Raw genomic sequence first — 21,016 nt, 5'->3', positions numbered from 1 at the left:
ACTTGCTTTTTTTTTTAAAAAAAAAAAGTTAAAAGGAAAAAGGGGCTGGTTATATATATCCTTGCTATAAGGACAGTGGTGTTTCTTGGATGAGTAAGGACCATTCATAAGATAAGAGGTTTAAAAATGTCTGGCTTGTGTATTTAAACTTCATTTTGTTTTGTTTTGAAATAACAAAATAGATGGTTTCCTATTTCTAAGCATCTAGTCAGTCTGAAGAAATGTAGTTCTGAAATAGCGTTAATAATAGCTGCTGTAGATAGGGCATGTTTTGACTATATTATAAATATAAAATTATAATTTATTGCATTTTACTTTTATTTGTATAACAACGGGTTATAATTATAGGGGCTATTTATATGGGTAAAAAAGGCAATATTAATAAATGGATAGAATGATGCACAGACCAACATGTAATGACAAAATACTCAAGAGTGCCATGGGTTAAAATGGACTATGGGACTTTAGTGTCCCTGGTAGGCTAAACTCCTATAGTCTCTTAATATATATTTCAGAAATACATACTCATTCATGTAAAGGCAGATATATAAAATTCTGTTGTATTAACACCTCTAGTTAAAAGGAATACAAGACAGTAAATTTAAATCCTTCAGTTTTTTGAATAAGGGGCCTGTGCTGCCTATTCTGTTTACAATGGCTTGTGCTTTGTGAATACATATCAAATGTTGTAATATATTTTTATTACATAGAGTTAATGGTTAATAAAAAGTAACATAAATAAATACATACTATATATGTATATTGTGATTTTGTTATATTTACTGTTAATGAAATGTGATTATGATTAAATGACTTCGTGAGAGCTATTTTTTAAATATAAAAGTTTACACTTTAAAAAGTCTGTTTCATTTCACTGTTGCAAAAGTCAAACCTGCAAAGTGATTGCAATGATGTGACCTGATAATTCTGTTGACTTTTGGAAAAAACTACAAAGTCAACTGTAACGAGATTGCATCAGTCTGTTTACAAGCAACATAGGTGAAATTATTGGAGAACCTTAATACATAATGTATTGGTCTAGACTTAATATATATGATCCGAATTAAACTTTCCTTGATACTTTGAGCTGGTTCCACGGTTGGTGTGAAAAAAAGAGGTGGGGGGTCTCTGGTAGTATAGGATTCCTCTTCCTGCTCTACAAGGCTCCAGACCCACCCTGAGCTCCCACAGAAAGGTCTCTGAAGGTTTCAGACCCATCCTGAACACCAACCAAGAGCCAGACCCTGCAGGTAGTCCTCTCAGAGCAGAGGTCTTTTATTGTCTACATGAAGTCCAAGCGCTTTGTCCCCAAATGCATTATTCTGCTGAGTCAAAGGGTTTAACTGTTAATTGTGCTTTAATAACAGTATTACAACTTCAGTTCTCAGATGTGGATAAGCACTCATTGAAATCAATGCAAATATCCCCAGTCGTCTTCCTCTGATCTCTAGACAGAGATTTGAGCTGGAGATTAAATTCCACTCCAGTGCACAGATTAGGCCTCTTAAGGACTCTTTTGCTTCCCTTGCAGGTGTTAAATCTGTGCTGTAGAAAAGCAGAAGAGACCCCCAGATGAGCTCAAAATTCTCAGACATTGAATAATTTCTAAATTAACCAACATGACATCATTTGTTCCCATATCTCCCCTTTATTTTAAACAGCTCAGCAAGCAAGTTTCTGTCGTCCATCTTTCAGTGTGCACACCCTCCCTTCTCACACACACAGACAGTTTTGTGAGGATGTTGTGTGTGGGTTTGTGAGCACCTCACTGGTGCTGAGATGCAATTATCTCTGAAAGACTGGCAGGGTAGGATGGGAAAAATAATTTATTCATGTTCATCTCATAGCTGCTTTCAATTTATACTGAGGTCAATGCACAAAGCAAGCTTCAAATGCAAATTTAGAGCATGAAAACAGTGTGACTGGTCAACCCAGGCAATAGCTTTCACCATTATCTTTGGGAGCAAAAGCTGGAGATACGCTGGCTCTGCAAACCTCAGTGCCATGATAATGTCCTCTCACAGGGGAAAGACATCTCCCAGTGTCACTGATCCATCCTGGGCTCCAGGCTCAAGCAGACACACAAGGGAAACTCACTAGCACAGCATGAGAGGTTTTCATTTGCTCTGTTCTCCATTACAACTGCTTTTTTCCATCACTTAGGAAGGACATAAATATTGCCTTTCATATTACAAAACCTGATGCAAAGGAACATTCATTTCGGGAAAGTTTTGCCTGGAGATTTAGCAGAGACAGAATAATTATCCTGCATCTCATTTCAAAGGGCTTGCCATCCACACGGTTATAAAACTTTTTTTTCTTTTGCCAGCATTATGCTAGAACCCAGTTACAAGCTTTACCTCAACTTCTGCCACCCAGAACTTTAAAGGAAAACAACTGTAATGCCAGCAACACAGTGGACATGCATCCAGCATGGGAAAACACCTCCAACAAAAATATTAAGAGGAAAGAGCAATCAGCAGTTCCAACCACTCCTGCCCTGCCTGCACCCTGATAATGCATGCAGAGCACTAGGGACCACAGAGTTCATGTGTCATATAAAAATTAAAAATTTTAAAAGTTATTTAAAATTTAATCATTTAAAAATTAATAGTGCACCTTTGTTGCCCAGGTATCACATTTAATTCCTATTCTATTAACTGCAGCTAAATAACATTTTCCTATATCTGCCTATTTTGCTTTCATTAGTTCTTTAAGCATCTTAAAATGCAAAGCAAAAAAATGTATACCTTTTCTATGCGGCAGCAATTCCTGTTGATACACATTAAATATCCTGACTTTCACATCATATGGCAAGAAATAATGTCTGAATTCTGTTTATGAAGTTCTGTGCTCAAACCTAATACTCCCAAAACCTTAAATTTACTATTTGTCAAAACCGACCATCACAAGATGGCATGAACAACTTGGGATAAAAGCCTCATTCTGCCAGTGTTTGAGGAAAAGACCCATGGGGAGAGGATCCAGCCAAAAATGTTTGTATTGTTACCTTATCATTCTTAGTACTTTCTATAGTAAAACCTCCACTCCCCACAGGCAAACTGTCAAATTCATATTGTTTCATTTAAAAGTAGCTTTCTCTGCAATCCATACAACATCATACTGCTCATAAAGGTGTGATGTGAACAGCCAGTCCGACAATGTGATACAGTACGAATGTGCTGTAGCCTCATTAGTTCTAACCTTCTAGATAAACCATAGTTAACGTGACATTTCAAAAGGGAATCCACATCTTCTCCCTCAAGGGCTGTCAGTCACCCCCAGTGCTCCTGCGCTCACCCCAGGACCACTCACGTGGGGTCCCAGGGTCTCTGGAGTGCACAGTGTCCATGCAAGGACCCTCTGCAGGCCAGAGTCTCCTTTGGCAGCTCTTTTGCAAGGGACATCCTTCCACGTTATCACCTACATCACGAAGTCCTCAAGCTACCAGTGCAAAGTTGTCATCATTCAAACAGACAAGGTCAAAGTGTGTTAAATACATTTTCATTTTCTTATTTCGTGTAAGAGTTGGTAATAATCATAAACATTTCACAGATACCTTTAGGAAATCCAGTGCTTTTATAATTTAGGAAGACAATTTTCTTTATACATTTAGGAAATTTAATACTCCTCAAGAAATTAATGTAATTGCTCTGCTGAGCATACACTCGCATGAGAGCCTTCACTTCTGTTTAGGAGAGGATAAATTGTAGGTTGCTTTTCAGCAGCAAGCTTTGCCTCTCTGCCAGTGGGGACGTGTCTCGCCTAGTGCCTGGGACTGCTTTTCCAATCAAAGGAGACATGCATTTCCAGACAGCAATTCAGTAACCCCATGTTGGACAGAGTAAGAGACCTGTGTAAGTGATGTGTGATGTTGAAATGTCTAGACCTTCTTCCAATAAATTCGCTGAAAATGTTTCAATAGCAAATGACAGCAGAATGTTCTTAAGAGAGAGCCTGAAGCGACCTGAGGAATGGGACATGGTAATGACTTTCCACCAAGACCAGCGGTCTCGGAATAAAGTCTCAGGCCAGAAAGACTATCAAATTACCTATTTGCCCTCACAAAATATAAACACTAGATTTACAAACATGGATGATCTGTCATGTGTACACTAACAGAATCACTTCCAGCTGCAGTACTTTGGAGTGGAGCTAATAAAATAATTGTTATAGAAAATGTTTTAGTGAATCAGACATTTGGGGCCACCTGCCCTCAGGTAAGGTCAGCTAAAACTACTCCAGCACCAGCATATGACAACCTCACCTGTTTGTAAAACTCCCAGTGATCATTGTTCCACAAATCTTCTATCCTCTCCAGATCATTTCAGAGTTTCATTATTCTTCTAGTTATCATACTCTCTATAATAGCTAACATTTCTGCAAACCTTGATGCAAACTCTACAGATCTTAATTATTTTATGCATGTATAGTTATGGGAGGAAAAAATTAAGCAGGTGAGAATTCGAAGAGCTAAAGCTCTATTTACAAGAAACTAAACAAGTAAAGAAAACTTTCAGAGTAAAAAAAAAAAAAAGTTCTCCTTTTCTGCTGCAAGAACTCCTTTGAAAGGGATAAACACTTACACAATAAGACATTCCGCACATGCTGGCACAGTTTAGTTGCATTGTTTCCAAGCTGTTGATAAATCAAGAGAAAGACTGCCACATGATATTTTTGAAAAGACTTCAGGAGATGATGAAATAGAAAAAAAATTAACCCGCATTTTCAAAACTTAATTTACCAAAAACTTGGTTAAAATATGAGATTCTCACTTTTCTATGTTCCATAGCTGTAAGTTTTAAATCGTAGAATCACAGGATCGTTTGGTTGGAAGTGACATTCAAAACAATGCCATTCCAACCCCCTGCCGTGGGCAGGGACACCTCCCACTAAATCAGGTTTCTCAAAGCCCCATCCAGCCTGGCCTTAAATTCTTCCAGGGATGGGGCAACCACAGCTTCTCTGGGCAACCTGTTCCAGTGCCTCACCACCCTCTGAGTGAAGAATTTCCTCCTTATATCTAACTTAAATCTACCCGACAAAGGTACCCCCAACAAAGAGTCCCTCCCCAGTTTTCCTGTAGGCCCTGCTTAGGCACTGGCAGGCCGTTATAAGGCCTCCCCAGAGCCTTCTCTTCTCCAGGCTGAACAATGCCAACTCCCTCAGCCTGGCTTCACAGGAGAGGTTCTCCAGCCCTCTGGTCATCCTTGTGTCCCTCCTCTGGACTTGCTTTTACAGGTTCCTGTTCTTCTTGTGCTGGGGGCCCCAGGGCTGAACACAGCACTCCAGGTGGGGTCTCACAGGATCAGAGTAGAGAGGGAGAACCACCTGCCTTGACCTGTTTGTCATGCAAGATGTTATTTTATAAATAAAATATACATGACACACAACATTTATGTCACATGTAAACTGTTAGTTGAATCCCTGATAGACTACATTATTTTCAATACTATTTTTTAAACCAGATTGGGAAAGACAATTAATTACCTATGACGTTGGAGTGTTTCTATTAGGCTGCCTTAGTTTTCCATGCTGGAGAGCTCACTATGTTTTCTTGGCCATAAGAAAGCTGGTGTGTGTGTGTGTTTGTGTGTGTGCATGTGCGTGTGCACCAACCCATCCAGTCAGATAAACCCTGATGAGATAGAAACAAGGGCAGCACCAGCAGGGTCCTCCTTGCTTCATTACATGTTGGGATGCCTCCAGCACATCCCACTACACTATTACCCACTGCCAGTACAAGGTATACAGGGAATGTAGGATCTGAATATCCCATATGAGATGAAAGCTGAGAGCTCAACTGTAGTTTTGGCAGACAGGACCAGGGTTTTACATCCTTTAAATGGTGCCAGACACCAGGGCTAGCATGTGGGGCAGATGTATTTCTATTTGCTCCTGTAATACTCGTGTTTTTATAATCAATGTCCTTTTCAGTTCTCTGAATGTCATTATGAGAGCTCCCACGTTGCTCTTACGTGGATTCTTTTGTCTAACCAGAACAAATATACCCTGAAGTGATATCTGCTGCTCTTGGCATAGCACAACTCTCATGCTGAATTTACTTGTCAGACCTGTGTCTCAACAGCTTCAGAAGCTAAAAATTTCAGGATTTTCCAGAGAACAAAATAGGAATTATGAAAAACAGGTACTTAAAATGTTGAAAATTACTGCAACCAGTATCAAAATTGTTTTTCTAGAAAAAGATCCTCCTGAACCATGTGCATCCAGAGAAAGAGGATGCCACAAAAGTCAGCAGTCAACATTATAAAAATTGCAACAGCAGAAAAAATCAGAAGCTAACAACAAACCTGACAGTTTTCTGAGGCTCAGGCTTGACCCAAGTATTTTCTGAACTCAGACAAAAGTGCAAGAGACAAGGCAGCACTTTGCTGTGTTAATTATTTACATAGGTACACACTTTCTCACTACTGAAACTTATTGTTTAATCAGTATGAGAAGACAACAACAACAGTCTATTTAAAGTTTTTAACACATACAAAGTCATGATAAGTTCATTTTCACAGGACTTTCCTTCCATTTTTCTGATATAAAGATTGTTTTCAGTGCTTTGTCATCTGTCCTGGTTTAATCCATTAAAAAAAATATCTGTGCAGCATGAAACATTGCTGTTGATCTCATAAAGTGTCGTCTAATAATTACAGGTTTTAAACAAGCTAAAGACAGAAACTGGTTGAAACAAAGCTTGTAGTGAAAAGGAACATGAAAAAGATGAGTAGGAGTATGGTAATTACATGCTTATGACTGTGATGGTAGGCAAAAGAAAACAGAACAGCAGATGGTATCTAAATCTAAAGGAAAATGTAAATGATGCTAAACTCAGTCAGTTCTCTAAATAATGGTTTATTTAACAGCAGGTAGATGTTCCACCTGCTTGATAATTCAAGGACATGTATAGGAGGGACAGAATAGACTTCTTTGTTTGGTATCCTACATTATCATTATGTTATATACTGCAAGGCCTGTACTTCACCTTTCTGGCCATCTCTATGATTTTGCTATTGATTAAGTTACATTAAATTTGATGCTTGTGATTGGTAGTCACACAAAACATCACCTCTTCTGTGACCTTGGCGGCCTTAGCATGGCCATTTGCAGCGTAGCCTGAGTAGTAGCTGGCCTCTAATTCAGTGAGGAAAATTAACATAACACTAAAAGCCAATAAAAAGAGCCAGAATTTTAGGACTTGCCCCCAGGAAGGTGGCTGAGCATTGTCATAAAGGTGCCATCTGAATGAGTGCAATGCAAGAAACAGGTCTCCCTGATTTTCCATGCCTGTGCCTGCAATTAAGCCCAAAAGGACAAGAGGAGCTGGGCAGGGGCTCTGGCCAGCAAAGTGCCCGAGAGAAAAAGGGTTTATTCACAGAAGAGTAGAAAGCAGGGCATGGGTGCAGCCCAAACCTTTCACCAGCAGAAGCAGCACATTGGGTCTTATAAACTGCTGGCTGAAGCACCAGCCAGCTGCCTAATGCCTGTTTCCAGCTATGAATTACTGTGTGTGTGTATAAACACAGTTAATAAGTTTCTTTGGCTTTGTTTTGCTCACATTATAATTCTGGAACCAGCAAATTATGAGACCACTCTGTATAGCCAGGATATATTCATTGAAAGGTATTTTTAGTCATACTTTATTTCTCCATTCTAATGTAAAAGGTTAAAGAGGCAGGGAAAATATGCCTATGCATTCTTTAATATTTATATACTTATATATTTATATCACATATAAATATGTACGTGTTTTATAAATGTATTTCTCCAGAAGGTGCTAAAAATGCAATAAAATCCATTAGCTGTTAAAAAAAAAGTCTATTTTTATAAAAAAATAATATTTTAAAAGTATAATTATTTCCACTTTTCCTATGTCAACAGAACCTAACAAATACTGCTGCCAGCAAATATTGAATATATAGAGACAGCAAAACCATCTTGGAAGAACTTGTGATTACTTTAGATTGCTTGCTCCTCTAGTGTCTGGCCAATTTGCCCAGACTTTCTCCAGGGACTGAGGCATATTGTTGTCCGTGGTAGAAGCAAGCAGTTAGTCGATGAGATTTTGAAGACGCTGCCTGTGTCTTTCTAATTTTACTTTCTCTTCGTCTGTACCCTGAGTTGCATGCATGTTCCAAAATCCCCTATTTTGAGGATTTTCCTGGAGAGAGTTAGGCGTTCAGCATGGCCCACATGACTCCCCAGTCTCACGCTCCTTGTGCTGATCATCCTCACCACTCATGAGCCTGCACAGTAAACCTGCAACGTCCTTTTCAGTTTTGCTATAAGCTCAAGACTTTGAGTACATGGTCCCAGGCTGTCTTACAATGCGTTTTCTCCGTCTTCTTTCCATCTCAGCTCCAACTGGCCCATGCTACGACCTGCAGATGGGCTGATGAGATACTGCTTGCTATTCTGTATATTTTTCTTCTTTCAATAGATGCAGGTGCACACACTGCTGAAGCGGTTTCCCCAGGAGCCTGCAGCTCTTAATCATCCTATTAAAATGATTGTGTATTTTCCATAATCTTCACACTAAAATTATCTGCTTTGCATACACAGAGCTGTTCAAATTATTTGTTGTGAACAGCTGATTGAATTGAGTTCTGTTTGCTATTTACAAATCATCCCCAAGTTCTCAGTTTTATGGAGATGTTGAGTCACCAGAACTTCAGGTATCTGTGGCTTGGGGGGCACAAGCACTGTTCCTCACAGTGAGCTGATCTTGGCACCCAGTTTCTGAAATGTGGTGGGGCACCTTCCACATTTCTTTGCATATGTTTAGCATCTATTCTGGTGCCATCCCTGGGCTTCAGTAGGGTATCTGAGATTTCCTAATCCTGACTGCATGCTTGAGACAGGAAGAACCGAGTCTCCCTAAAGCAGCAACGTAACAGAAGTAGCCTTGGTGACATCTCGGCAGCAGCAGCCTCCATGGATAGGGTTAAGCCATCAAAATAGATATATGTGCTGCCTTCTGCTTCTGTGGAACCTGCATATTTTTGTCTTTCCACACTGCTTTTCAGCCTTCTGTTCCAACCGGCTGATGTGCATAAAACAAGGGAGCTTTCAGGCAGCTGTTAATGTCAGTTGATGTAATTGCTAGCTTTAAATGTCTTGCTTACCCAGACACAGTGGGTAGATGTGAAAGTGCTGCTCCTGCCTCAGAGCAAGAGGAGCAAGAGGAAGAAGATGACAGCCTCAGATATCTTCTGGTACTTCTTCAGAATCCATGATTTAAAAAAAAAAAAATGCTAGCTACCACAGTGACCATGAAGACCTCTCCTGCCCTGTTGTTTGTTTTTAAATTGTTGAACATGTTTTTATATTGAGGTTCAAGAACCCTGAGGTTTTTTTGCCTTGCAGAAAGAAATGTGCATGCATATGGGATATCTCAAGGGCTTTATAAAGTTTAGGAACACTTCTCCTATTTAGGAATGGTGCAAGTGAACTTCTAATCAGGAAATACAATACTATTTTAGAGTTAGTTTCATAGTTTTTGCAAAACGCATTTGTTTATAACATGCAGATATCTGCTTTATTAAAGCAAATTTAGCTTTCATACATTTGAAAGTTGTGATGTTATTCCATAGACAAAGGCAGTGAGCAGAAAAACTACCAAACGCTGGAGTGAATACTGCTGCAACCACTCCCTCCCCTTCCACTTTGTATTCACAAAAAAAAAACACCTTGATAGAGAGAAGCTCCTTGGTTTGTACATGAAGTACTGTTTGCCTGAACACAGGAAGAATGAAAAAAAAACAAGGAAACATTTTCCTTGCTCCCAAATATCTTTTCTCTCACCTCCTCTCCCTTTGGGATGTTTTGCACCAGCATGCTGCCAGCATGTTTCTTTCAGGCTTTTTCTTGGTTTATTTCTTGGCCCCTTACACTGTTTCTCTCCCAGTCATCCATACCACCACAAATCAGTAACCAGATTTTGGGAGAGGGCTGGCTGATGGAGGCAGGTACAGCTGAATGTTGAGGAGTTTCTGGAAAATCCATAATAAATGTACAGTGCTGGATGTGCCAGTTACCCCCATCAGTCCCCACATTTCCTCACAGTGCCATCTACTTCTATTGGGACCCCATGGCTGGTCTCCATTTCTCCCTCTTGCAGCAGTACAGCATCACAAAACCTTCTTTCACCAAAACATGGTTCTTTTCAGCAGTGACTTGTACTATGGGTCTGTCTCTGGGAGGCTAATCCTTCTTGCTTAAAATATTGAGCTTACAGCTTAGAGAGGCAGAAAAGAAAGACGGGGCAAAGGAGAAAAGGTACTGTCAGTTAATTAAAGAGATTATTAAAGTGATTTCCTGGGTTCAGAAAACACACTTATAAGCTCAATGGTAATGGTGGTCATAGAACTCCTATAAGAAAAGCAGTCTTAGGAAGCAGCAAGTGAAAAACAAAATATCTTCACAATAGTATCAAGTCACTGTCTTCAAATTTTTATTCTGGCTCATGTGAAGTCATGAGTTCATCTTAAAAATGATTAAATTAAGGAGAAAATATAACTGAGGACATTGCTATTTGGCTATGGCTTTTCCAGATGCTTGTAACCATCTGATATGGGGCTTTCCTTTACAACTCTGAAGGTTAGAAATTTCTTCTAACAAAAGAAAATCTGAGCTTCTTCAGGGAGATCTCCAGCATAACTACAAGAGTTGGCAGCATTTTATCAGAACTCAAATTACAAGTTATTTTTTAGTAGTGTGTTTACAGCAGCACCCACGATGTGCTGGACCTTTTACAAACATTCAAGTGGCAATGGGTCACAAATTCTTGTGCAGAAAATCATCGTACTTTCACAGCAGGAATCAGATAAAAAATAACTCTTGGTGAGCCATGACACTGTTTTTAAATGGTTGATAAGGAAGTCTACCAAATGCAGTGACAAAGCGTCTGGGCAATTTTATCTTGATGTCAGTAGATTTGGTTTGGCTTCAACAGGTAAGAATTTGTTCTTGTTACCTCCCTAAAACCTCTTTATAACCTAACTAAAATAAATACCTGGCAAAGATATATATTTCAAGATAGCATTTTCAGATGCAGAATTCACATGAGACATTGGGGTTTTCTTTAGCAGTTTTTTTTTTTTTTTTTTTTCCCTCACTTTATTTGGAGGTTTGGAGGGATATTGAAACAGTTATATTCCATCTCTAGTTCTTAGGCTACAGCTTGATCACTGAAACAAATTCAATGACATATAATCAGGAAAGCTGATAAATACTACAGACTCCTACACTCTGCTCTGATTGTTACTATAATAAGGCTACATCAGTACAGTTTGGTTTTCCTAATGTCAAACAATTGGCAGCTCCGTAGCACTGATGCCCCGAGAGCTGCCTGTTCTCGTAATTGCTTCTGTCTACTGCAAGTAAGCATAGTGTACACTATATGCCCACACAGCAGCATATAAACACACACAGACTAGTATTGTCATGGGTCATAACAACTCATTTCTACTCTATCATCTTTAGCATCCTTATTTGCTCCTTCTTCCCCCTCCAGAGTATATAATAATAATACACATTTATTTTATTTTAATTTGTGAATGGATCATTTCAGCATCCTCAACAGTTCTATAACATCTTTCTAGAAACTCAGCACCTCTCCCCAGATTCTCTGATGTGGGACTGTGGTAATTCAGAGCTATCCCTGTGCCTGGTATGGGCCAAAAACTCTGGAAAACAAGAGGTGAGTGGAGTCCCGGCTTGGCTTATTTCACGTGTGCTCAACTGGCTGTCCATCTTCCTGCCATTATAAGAATATTACACCATTTTCTCTTTCACAACAAATAAGAATTTCATGTCAAATGACCAACTCATTGATAGAATGCTTCCTTGACTATCTGATTTCCTAGCCTGAGCTTTTACCAACTCTCTTCCAGTTCCCTTGGTGTGAAAAGTACCCCTACTTCACCTCCTACCAGATCTGAAAATTCAGAATCATTTTCTGTTATTTGAAAAATTGCAGTTATCAATGTTCAGGGAGAAATGATTTATGAACATCTGCTTCTGAACTCTCTGGTTTGGGCCAGAAATCTTGAAAAGCCATCACTATGGCTGTTCTTTGTTGGACATCTCACTGAATGCTTCAAAAGAAAAGACAATTTGAAAAGTCAGGAAAAGGCAAGTTCAGGGAAGATTTTTTTCTGGTCAAATAGGTGAAAAGAAGCTTTTGACTGTAATCTTCTTTTCCATGTTTCAGCTTTGCCCTGAAAATCTGTTCTCTCTCTCTCTCATTTTTCTTTTTGCTGCTCTCATGCTTTTCCTGTTCTCATTACCCAAACATTAGACCTAAGAAGTTAACATGTTCCCTGCAGATTACAAAGATGAGAGTCTGTGAAGTTCTATTGATTTATACTTTGTGCAGATCTTGTCCACAGTATTTCTTTTCAACCAGTATTTTCAGAAACGGGGAAAGATTGCACTTCTTCATTGTCCCTGGAGTTTGTGCCAGTAAGCTACCAAACAAGTGGCCAGATGAAACTCCGTTATTTTCAAGTGCTTATTACATTTGATTTTCAGTCCAACAGCAAATCATACAGCAGTCAAAGAATTAATAATACATTTGAAGAGTGTGATAAGCTGAAAAGTACTCTCTGGAGACTCATACTGCTTTAAGAATGATAGATTTCTTCCGAAGCCAAGATGGAAATTCACTGATTAATTTTACAAACACTTTCATTAGTGAGAAACTGATTTTCTTATGTTGGATTTTCTCCAAATCATGTATGTTCTGCACATCACCTAATGCTGAAGGTGGCATAGCTATTGACAATACAGTGCCATCAGTATTTGAATTTAGAGTGACTCAGACTCATTAAACTGGTCCCTGGTGACCTTTTTAGGGCAAGAGTGCTACAAACCATGCAATGAAACATAACTGCAAAAACTCAATAAAACCATGTGCCAAATATCTCTCAAGAATACCTCAAGTTATAACATTTAAGCAACATAGTTTAGGATTTTAAAGCGGCATAGAAATAGAGGCAACAAATGATAGCAGAATATTTAGAATTAAACTAAATAAGTAGATTTAACAGTTTACACATAGTTTCTGGTGTAGCTGTTGACTTGATTGTCTTGGTCCTTCAACGCAACCATAGGGGGGCTGAAATGTTGCCGGAAAGCATTATGTTATTAGAGCAACTCTAGATGTGATTCATTACCAAAAGTAGAAGAATAAGCTTTTGCATTTGTGAAGATACAGGGTAGATTATAGACACAGAGCCTGTTTTCCCATTCACTTCCCACTCCTTTCCACATTATACTATAAATCTCTCAGTTTTGTTTCTGAAGATCTGATGCAACCCTGAAGCCACCAGGAGCTGATCAGTGAGTTGGCTTAGAGCTATAGCATGCTTCTGGAAGACAACCAAAGTAATAACTAATGACTCAATTTGCCTTCGAATTAGAAGTCTCAGAAAACAGGAATAAGTAGGAATGTAGGAATGTGATTTTAAAGCCCTTACATTAAAAAAAAAAATAAAAAGAAATTACAGCAAACCACAAACAAAACACCTGAAGCCATGTAATCAGATTCAGGTCCTTGTGGTAAGAAATAGATCTCAAATTTAAATCCCTCTGGTCTATTCAAGTAAGATTATGCTGTCATTGATCCTTATTAACCTAGGTATTGAATTTCTGTCACATCTAAAACATGAAAAGTAATTCCATTTTTCATACCTTACTTGCTGACAATAAGGCTGGCTGAATTTTGTTAGATCTTTAAATGATGGTTTACCCTGAATGCTCTTTTCTGTTGCTCTTGGGAGAGTACTGAGTTAATAAGAATGACTGTGGTGTTGACATAAGTGGTGTATTGAATTCTAGACAGCAGCTGCTGCAAATTAAGTGAGAGTTAATGATTAGAATAATTAAAATATCAGGTGGTTGATGTAACTAAATATGATAATAGGTGGGAATTGTTGTTAACATTTTTCTCTAAACAACACCAGTATTTCAGAATACGCCAAAGAGATTTGGAATGTAAATTAATTCAAAAGAAAAAAGAAAGCTTTCTTTCCACAGCCATATTCTGGTATTAATATTGATAAATATTATTCAAAAATGCAGAGAAAGAATTTTGCTTGTTTATTTTGCTTGCAGAAAATAGTTGTTTTGTTTTTTGTTTTTCTCATTCTCATGGAACAGCCCATTCTTTATATGTATTTTAAAATTGATGTTATCACAAGCCTAGCTGGGATCCTACTGTCTGGGCATTTAGCAAGCTGCCATGCTTGAAACTACATGCTGGCTCACTCCATTTATGTATTTCTTTAGATCTGGATATGTCCTCTTCCATATACCTTTTTCTGGCCTTGAAATTCACTCTGTGAACATTGAAGCTTTATCCTATGAGACACCATCTTTCAGATGCTATCAGCCTCAGTCTACATGGAACATCACAGTTCCTCAGTGCAGAGCAAAGGGCAGGATGATTTGTTATTTAACCCACTGGAGACAAGTGATCATTTTGGTACAGAACTCAACTTTAAATACATCTATAATTTTTCATAAAGTCTTACAGAAATTATAAAAGTCTGAATGAGCCTGGCTGATGAGGAGAGGTAAGTGCTTGAAAGGTCTCTGCAGATGAGTTTAGTAGGGAGAGTCAAGCCAAGAGGCCTGAGCAGAAAACTGCAGGGGATATTATTTAATCCAGCCTGTACAAACCACCAGACACAAGGGAGGTGAAGGTGGGTGTATAACCTCTTAGAGCCTGGCTCTCTGTATTTGATTATTAAAGGTGTTAGTATGAATGAAAAGGCAGCTAGCATGGAAAAACACAGATATAAAGCACCTTTATATTCATTACCTGTTTTTTGTTTTGTTTTTTTCCACTTTTTGTTTTGTTTTTTTCCACTTTCCAAAATCTTGTTCTTGGCATTTATTTTATTTTTTTTATTGATGTGTTATTTTCAGCTAGTAATGAGTTAAAATGGTATACCAAAAATCATCCAATAAACACAGTCCCTCTGAAATTTATGAAAGGCATAAACCCATCCTTTTGCTGCCTAATGAGCAAGGAGCATATAATGAATGGAAGAACACTGTTTAAAACATTCAATGTAGAGAAATAATCCAAATCTCCATTAAAAAAAAAAATATTAAAATGGTAACTTGCCAGGGTAAGAAGACAGAGGAGCTACCTGTCTTGCAAATTGTCCTGCAAACCTGAATGTGGAGTTGGTGGATTTGTAAATCTCACCTAGACTTAATCTGGCAATATACACTGCACAATGATGACTACATCAGTGGAAGTTGGCAGACAATAGTTATTTACTGGCTTACTGTTCCAGGCACAAGATTGCATTCACCATGATGGCTTCATTGACCATAAATTTTGCTGCTCAAAAATCTTATTAAAGTGTCATAGTGAAATACAAAAATGTCATCTCAAGCTAAATGACCTTTAAAAAGAAATTAAAGATTAGTAAGAACATCGGACTATGTATAAATGTGATTTAAGCTTGGAAAAATGAGGAAATACTAGAATAAAGATCTTAAACATCTACAAGTTAATCACCTGAAGCTTAAATACATTCATAGCCTTTTATTAAGGACTGGTTCACCTGTTATACCTATTTATGGAGAGGACTGAAAAAAGTGCTTGCCACTGTGGTAGCACAGATAAGCACAGGCAAAAGCGGTACTAAAATTACCCATGAAATCAACTGTAAAAAAGCACTGCCCCTCTCTCCACGTGTGCAACTACAGTAAGAAAGAGTAGCTGCTTATCCTGTGGTGTTCCCATGCCAGCCTAGCAGCATACCAGAGCAGAAAGTGACACTGCCCCAATCTATACCATTGGCATAGGCTTGTACACTTCCTCACGACAGGCTGGGGGCTGCAACCTGGCTGAACTCACATGGGTACACTACAAAGTTAAATGGTGAAGAGGGACTTCTGCCTCCAAACTTGGATATTTTACATACCAATGTTAAAGGTTAACTAATTAAAGGTGTTGGTGTGACACCACTTGTACCTCATTTCAAGTTAACCCATCTTTCTTCAGGTGTTTCTCAAAAAAGTCCAGCACTCACTGTAGAATGATGAGAGGCAAGTAAATCTGGTTGTATAACTGTCACTGATAGTTAAATCCACAGTTTGGGAAGATATCCTGAATTCGTTGAAAATAATGAGCTGAATTTATAGGGAAAAAACCTCCACAACTATACATGGATAAAGGAGGGGAAAGTATTTGGTAAGAGAAGTTGAAAATACACAACAGATTTAAAACATCCAATGAAACATTGCATTTCTTCATCAGCGTAGTCAATAACTTCATCTGCATTCAGTTTTATCAGTGTGTGTTACCCACACTGAGTTCAATTTCACAATACTCAGATAATCCTACCAGACTTCTGGTGCCAGCAGATTAAATTTGATTTAGAGATTACCAAGATCCAGTACACTCATACTAACATGTGTAAGTAGATATTGTTTTAGTAGATACAGAATTATTGGCTTCAGCATTCCCAAGTCGATTTGCAGATAACTAAGATATGTCTTCCAGAGGTTAGCATACTTGCAGTAACTAAAATTGATGAGAAAAATTGAGAGGTTGTTATAGAAATTATGGTAATTAAACAGATAAAAAAATGAATAACTAGATGGCATGACATGAGGACTCAAGGAGAAGCCAGCTCATGCTGTATTTTGTGACTGTCAGCGCTCTACATAGGAGCAGAAGACTGATGGCTGGTATTATCAAAGAGAGTGGAATACGTCCTGTTACAACCTTTTATTTGTTCAACCTTTACTGTGTGGGTGAGATTGTGGAGCTGAATTTCTTATTACTTGAAATAATTACATTTTTTTTTCCTTTATATCAGGAATGATGAAAGCTCGGCAAAATCCTCATATATGTAGCTGTTAAAATGAAACTGTAATTATAAAAGGAGTGTATTTATCTTTAAGATTTATTTCCTTTCTTTTCTTTAGGGTTGCAAATTTTTTCTACAACAATAAAATGAAAGGAGATAAAAAGCACAGAATTTAGCATAAAATACTATTTTAAAGATGGGGAAAAAGTAAATAACTAGAAAATACTGGCATCTGAATTTATTGGTTTGTGGCATGGATATACATGGAGATTAAATAGCAGTACCATGTATTTAAAAAGAAAGAAAACATTTTAATTCCCAAGTGCATTACTATAGTAGCAAATAGGGCACACTTCATTTTGGTACTATTGTATTCAGGGCAAGCATAAGCATCTTATCTCAGCATGAGATATTCGCATATCTGAAGTTACTAGTAAATTTCTTTTGAACTTGTGCGTTCAGTTTAAAGGTGCTGAACAATCACAAAATAATTGCAGTGATGACTACACTTGATGTCTATTAGGCCATTTATTTAGTAATGCCTGGACCAAAATAGAGTAAGGTCACCTGCATTAGTCATAGTTCTGCTACACTCAAGTACATGCAAACACTAGTCACTGCCAGCAGAGAACACCAGGGCCACTGTCTTCAGCATTTATGTTAGTGACGTCTGCAGCGATCAGAATCCATTTAATTTTAGCTAACAGACATCAAACGCCTTCCCATGAAATCCACTTCTCACTACTGAATAAAAAATGTCTTGTTTGTTGAGATAACCTCATACCTGGGAACAGAGCATAGGGACGGTTAGGTTTGTAAAGTAAATCTCAGAACAGCCTGAAAAGTTATTACAAGGTAGAAAGAACTGACCTGCCAGGACTGACTGTCCAGCTAGTGGTTTCCACCTTCAGTCTGAATATTAGTGAATTACATTTGACTCCTCTTTTCCCTGTTTGCGTCTTTGTGCAAACAACCCCCCAGCAAAATGATTGGGACTTCATAGGATTCAAGAAAGAAGCTACCTAAGGAACTTCATTAGTTCATAACAAAAAAATCAGTCATGCTGGCAAATTAGCAGGAAAATTTTTATGCTGTCACTACTCAAAAAAAAAAGTTTCTCATCATTACCTGAAAAAAGAATGATATCACTTGTCCTTTTCTCAGATGCTAAAAAAAAACCTTCTTGACAACTTTGCTGTTAAGTTCGTAGCTCAAAATAAAAATATGGAACATAGAATGTTGTAAAGGTAACAAATAGAGTGAAAAAAGTAAAATATCATTCAAAATGCTAATGTGATGATTAGATTATTTGTTTACCTCTATTATTTAATTTAAATTATGCTGACTGGGAGCTGGAGTTTGATAATTTCAGTTATAGAAAATTGTGTGCACCCTGTTATTTTCTTTGTGCCTTTGCTGTCAAATACATTGCTGTAATTTAATGGAATTTGCAGAACAAACATAGGCTGGAATTGTCTACGAAATTTAATAATAGGACTATTTATTATGCAAGGGTTCATGATTATATTATTCATTCTGAAATCTTTTGCCTTTTGTGTTTACAAGATTCTTTGCTGACAAGAAAAAAGATTTAGTACAGAGGGCAAGTAATATTTTTACAGTAAGTTTTCTATTTAGTTTATTTTTCCTGTTTTGAATGATAGTTGGGTGAATGTCTTTTCCAAGAATCATATCAAGATAGGCAAGAACTGTAATAGCAATTAAAAAGTTTTAAACAAACTATTTGGAAGTGTACATTGCAGCCTCACTACCATGCATATTAAAAATGTTTGTTTATCCACAGACTTTTGACTGGCTAAAAAGGTACAGCTGGCCCTTCTTTTGGTATAACTAAGGTCACAACATTGAAGCTAACAGAACAAAATTGATTTTCACCAGCTGATGGTTTGATGAGTGTTTATTTAGTTCATTCTTTCCTAGATCTGATCTGCATCTTTACCAAACCTCAATCCTATCCTGCTGTACAACTTTGTTACTTAAAAGACAATAAAGAAGCACAAATCCAACTCTAAGAATAGTGAGGCCAGAAAAGCAGCAGCTGTAATGGTAAGATGAGGAACATGAAATGTAGAGGAACATGAAATCTCTTGCATGTTATGGAACACAGGGACACAAGGTGTGCATGAGCACAAAAGGCACTTATAGGCAGGCCAGAATCAAGAAAAAAGATGCTGCCAGTGGATTTGTGAACTATATACATGCCCATGACTAAGCCTGCATCCATGACGAAAGCTTCATTTCGAGTCCTTCTCCTGGGTCAGAGGGGAGGTGCTATGGCACAGTGCTGCAGTGATCTTTATCAAGCAACCTTTTTGTTAGGTTTAGAAAACATAGCCTTCTAAAGCAGAAGAGAAAACGCTCTGGGCATTAAGTTCTGGAATCAGATTATGATGCTTGTCCAAAAGTCTCTTTCAGGGTAAGAGACTGAAATTTGACACATTTTAATGATGTTCAGCAGAAGCTGTGCCCTCTCAGCTTTCCTCCAATATGTGGATAAAATGTAAAGAGCGTCATAACTTTTTTGAATTGCAAAAATATATCAATTTTATACTTTAGAAACACCATTTTTCATTTTTTTTCATTCAAAACAACATTTCTCATTTACAAGTATCTCTCTTTTTTTTCCCCTTCTCTATATTTAAAGAAAACAGATTTACAAAGGATTAAATAATCCACAGGCAAAAAAAAAAAATCACTTCAGTTTAACTCAAAACATATTTTTACATTCTTCCCGCCTCTCCCCCACACACTGGGGCTTATTTCTCTTCAACTCAAACTGAATTTTGTTTCAAATTTTTCTCCAAAAGAACAAACCCACATCCAGCTCCCCTAACAGAAAGGCCTCGCGCAGGAAAATGCGTATGAAGAGATGGGCTACATAACTCTCACTACTGCTACAGCTGGGCTGATGGAGGCAGAGCTGAGGCCTATCTCCGCTGCCGCCACTGCCGAGCCCGCTGCCGGAGCCGCCGCAGGGACAGGCTGATCGGCTGCTTCCCAAACTTCCTCATAATTTCCTTGATCCTCGCCAGGTTGGTTTTGGAGATGGTGAAGTCGCACTGGGTGGCTCCCATGTCGTAGCCCACCTCGCAGGTCTTGGTGGCACCGGTGTAGCCCTCCGCTTTCACGCTGACCACGTATTCCCCTGGGTTGAGAAGCCGCCAGTAATCCCCATCAGCTCCTGTTTGAAAAAGGGATGGTTTTAGGACAGGGCTCCTTTCTTAAGCAGGGACCTACTTGCACCACACATGGGGTCCTGGCCAGACCACCTGAACACATGTAGGTTAGTGCTGGGGCTATGTGAGAGTGTGTACCATATCGACTCTGAGATCTAAGTATCCCCTTCCATAAAATCTTACATTGAGCTTTATTATGCTAATTTTCCTACAAACTATAATTCATCAGGGTACTTCACCACTTGCTTACCTGTAAATGCATGAACAGTGTCACTGTAATCAACTAAATCACTTGTGCATAAAACATTGTATTTTAACACCTCATTGAATCAGGGCTTTCCTTTCATTTCATCTTGGTTTACCCATATATACACTAGGATGGTTTTAGACTTTTTTAAAAATATTATTCTAACCAGAAAGTATACATCGCTGAGGACCAAAAACAATGAAACATCAATATCTGAAATTAATTTTTCAGCCAATCCAGGGAAAACCCACTGTGGACTGAAAGTACATATTCAAATATGCAGTTATATATATCTAAATAGAAATGCAATATCTTGCATACAAAGAGTTTTTGTTTGTTTTTAGTACTAACATTTACTGACAGCCCTGCTATCACTAGCCTTGGGTTGCTTGCAATGTAGTGTTGCAAAAACTAAAGACAATTTGTATGAAAATATTATATTTGTGAAAAAATCAGACTAGCTGGCTTCTGTTTAAAGAAAAATGATTTTAATTTAGGCCTTTGTAAAACAGAAAGTGTTTACAAGCAGCAAGCATTAGCAAAACAGCGATATCTACTATACCCTGATATTTCAGCCTTTGACTGCAAGCATGAAATTGTGTGCAAGCACACCTGATACTGTTAGTTCTTGCACACCACCTTGCTCAGGTGTTTCTTTCAGACACTTCACCCCTACTTGGTGGTGGCCAAGGTCTAGATTTGCTCTTTCTCAAGACCTTAGGAAT

At 38.2% G+C, this 21,016-nt stretch overlaps 1 protein-coding gene across 1 annotated transcript in view; it reads right to left on the bottom strand.

Annotated features, from left to right (window-relative positions):
- Positions 1-14,532: 14,532 nt before the first annotated feature.
- The window catches only part of CPXM2 (carboxypeptidase X, M14 family member 2), a 76,967-nt gene continuing 70,483 nt past the window's right edge, over positions 14,533-21,016 (bottom strand). Inside the window, exon 13 of the mRNA XM_035547834.2 lies at positions 14,533-20,049. Within this exon, the coding sequence (XP_035403727.1) occupies positions 19,796-20,049 (254 nt within the window). The 3' untranslated portion in view covers positions 14,533-19,795. The remainder of the gene's footprint in view (positions 20,050-21,016) is intronic.

This window comes from Cygnus atratus, chromosome 7, assembly GCF_013377495.2.
Source record: "Cygnus atratus isolate AKBS03 ecotype Queensland, Australia chromosome 7, CAtr_DNAZoo_HiC_assembly, whole genome shotgun sequence".
Classification (NCBI taxonomy): domain Eukaryota; kingdom Metazoa; phylum Chordata; class Aves; order Anseriformes; family Anatidae; genus Cygnus; species Cygnus atratus.
This window is presented reverse-complemented; position numbering and strand designations above follow the sequence as displayed.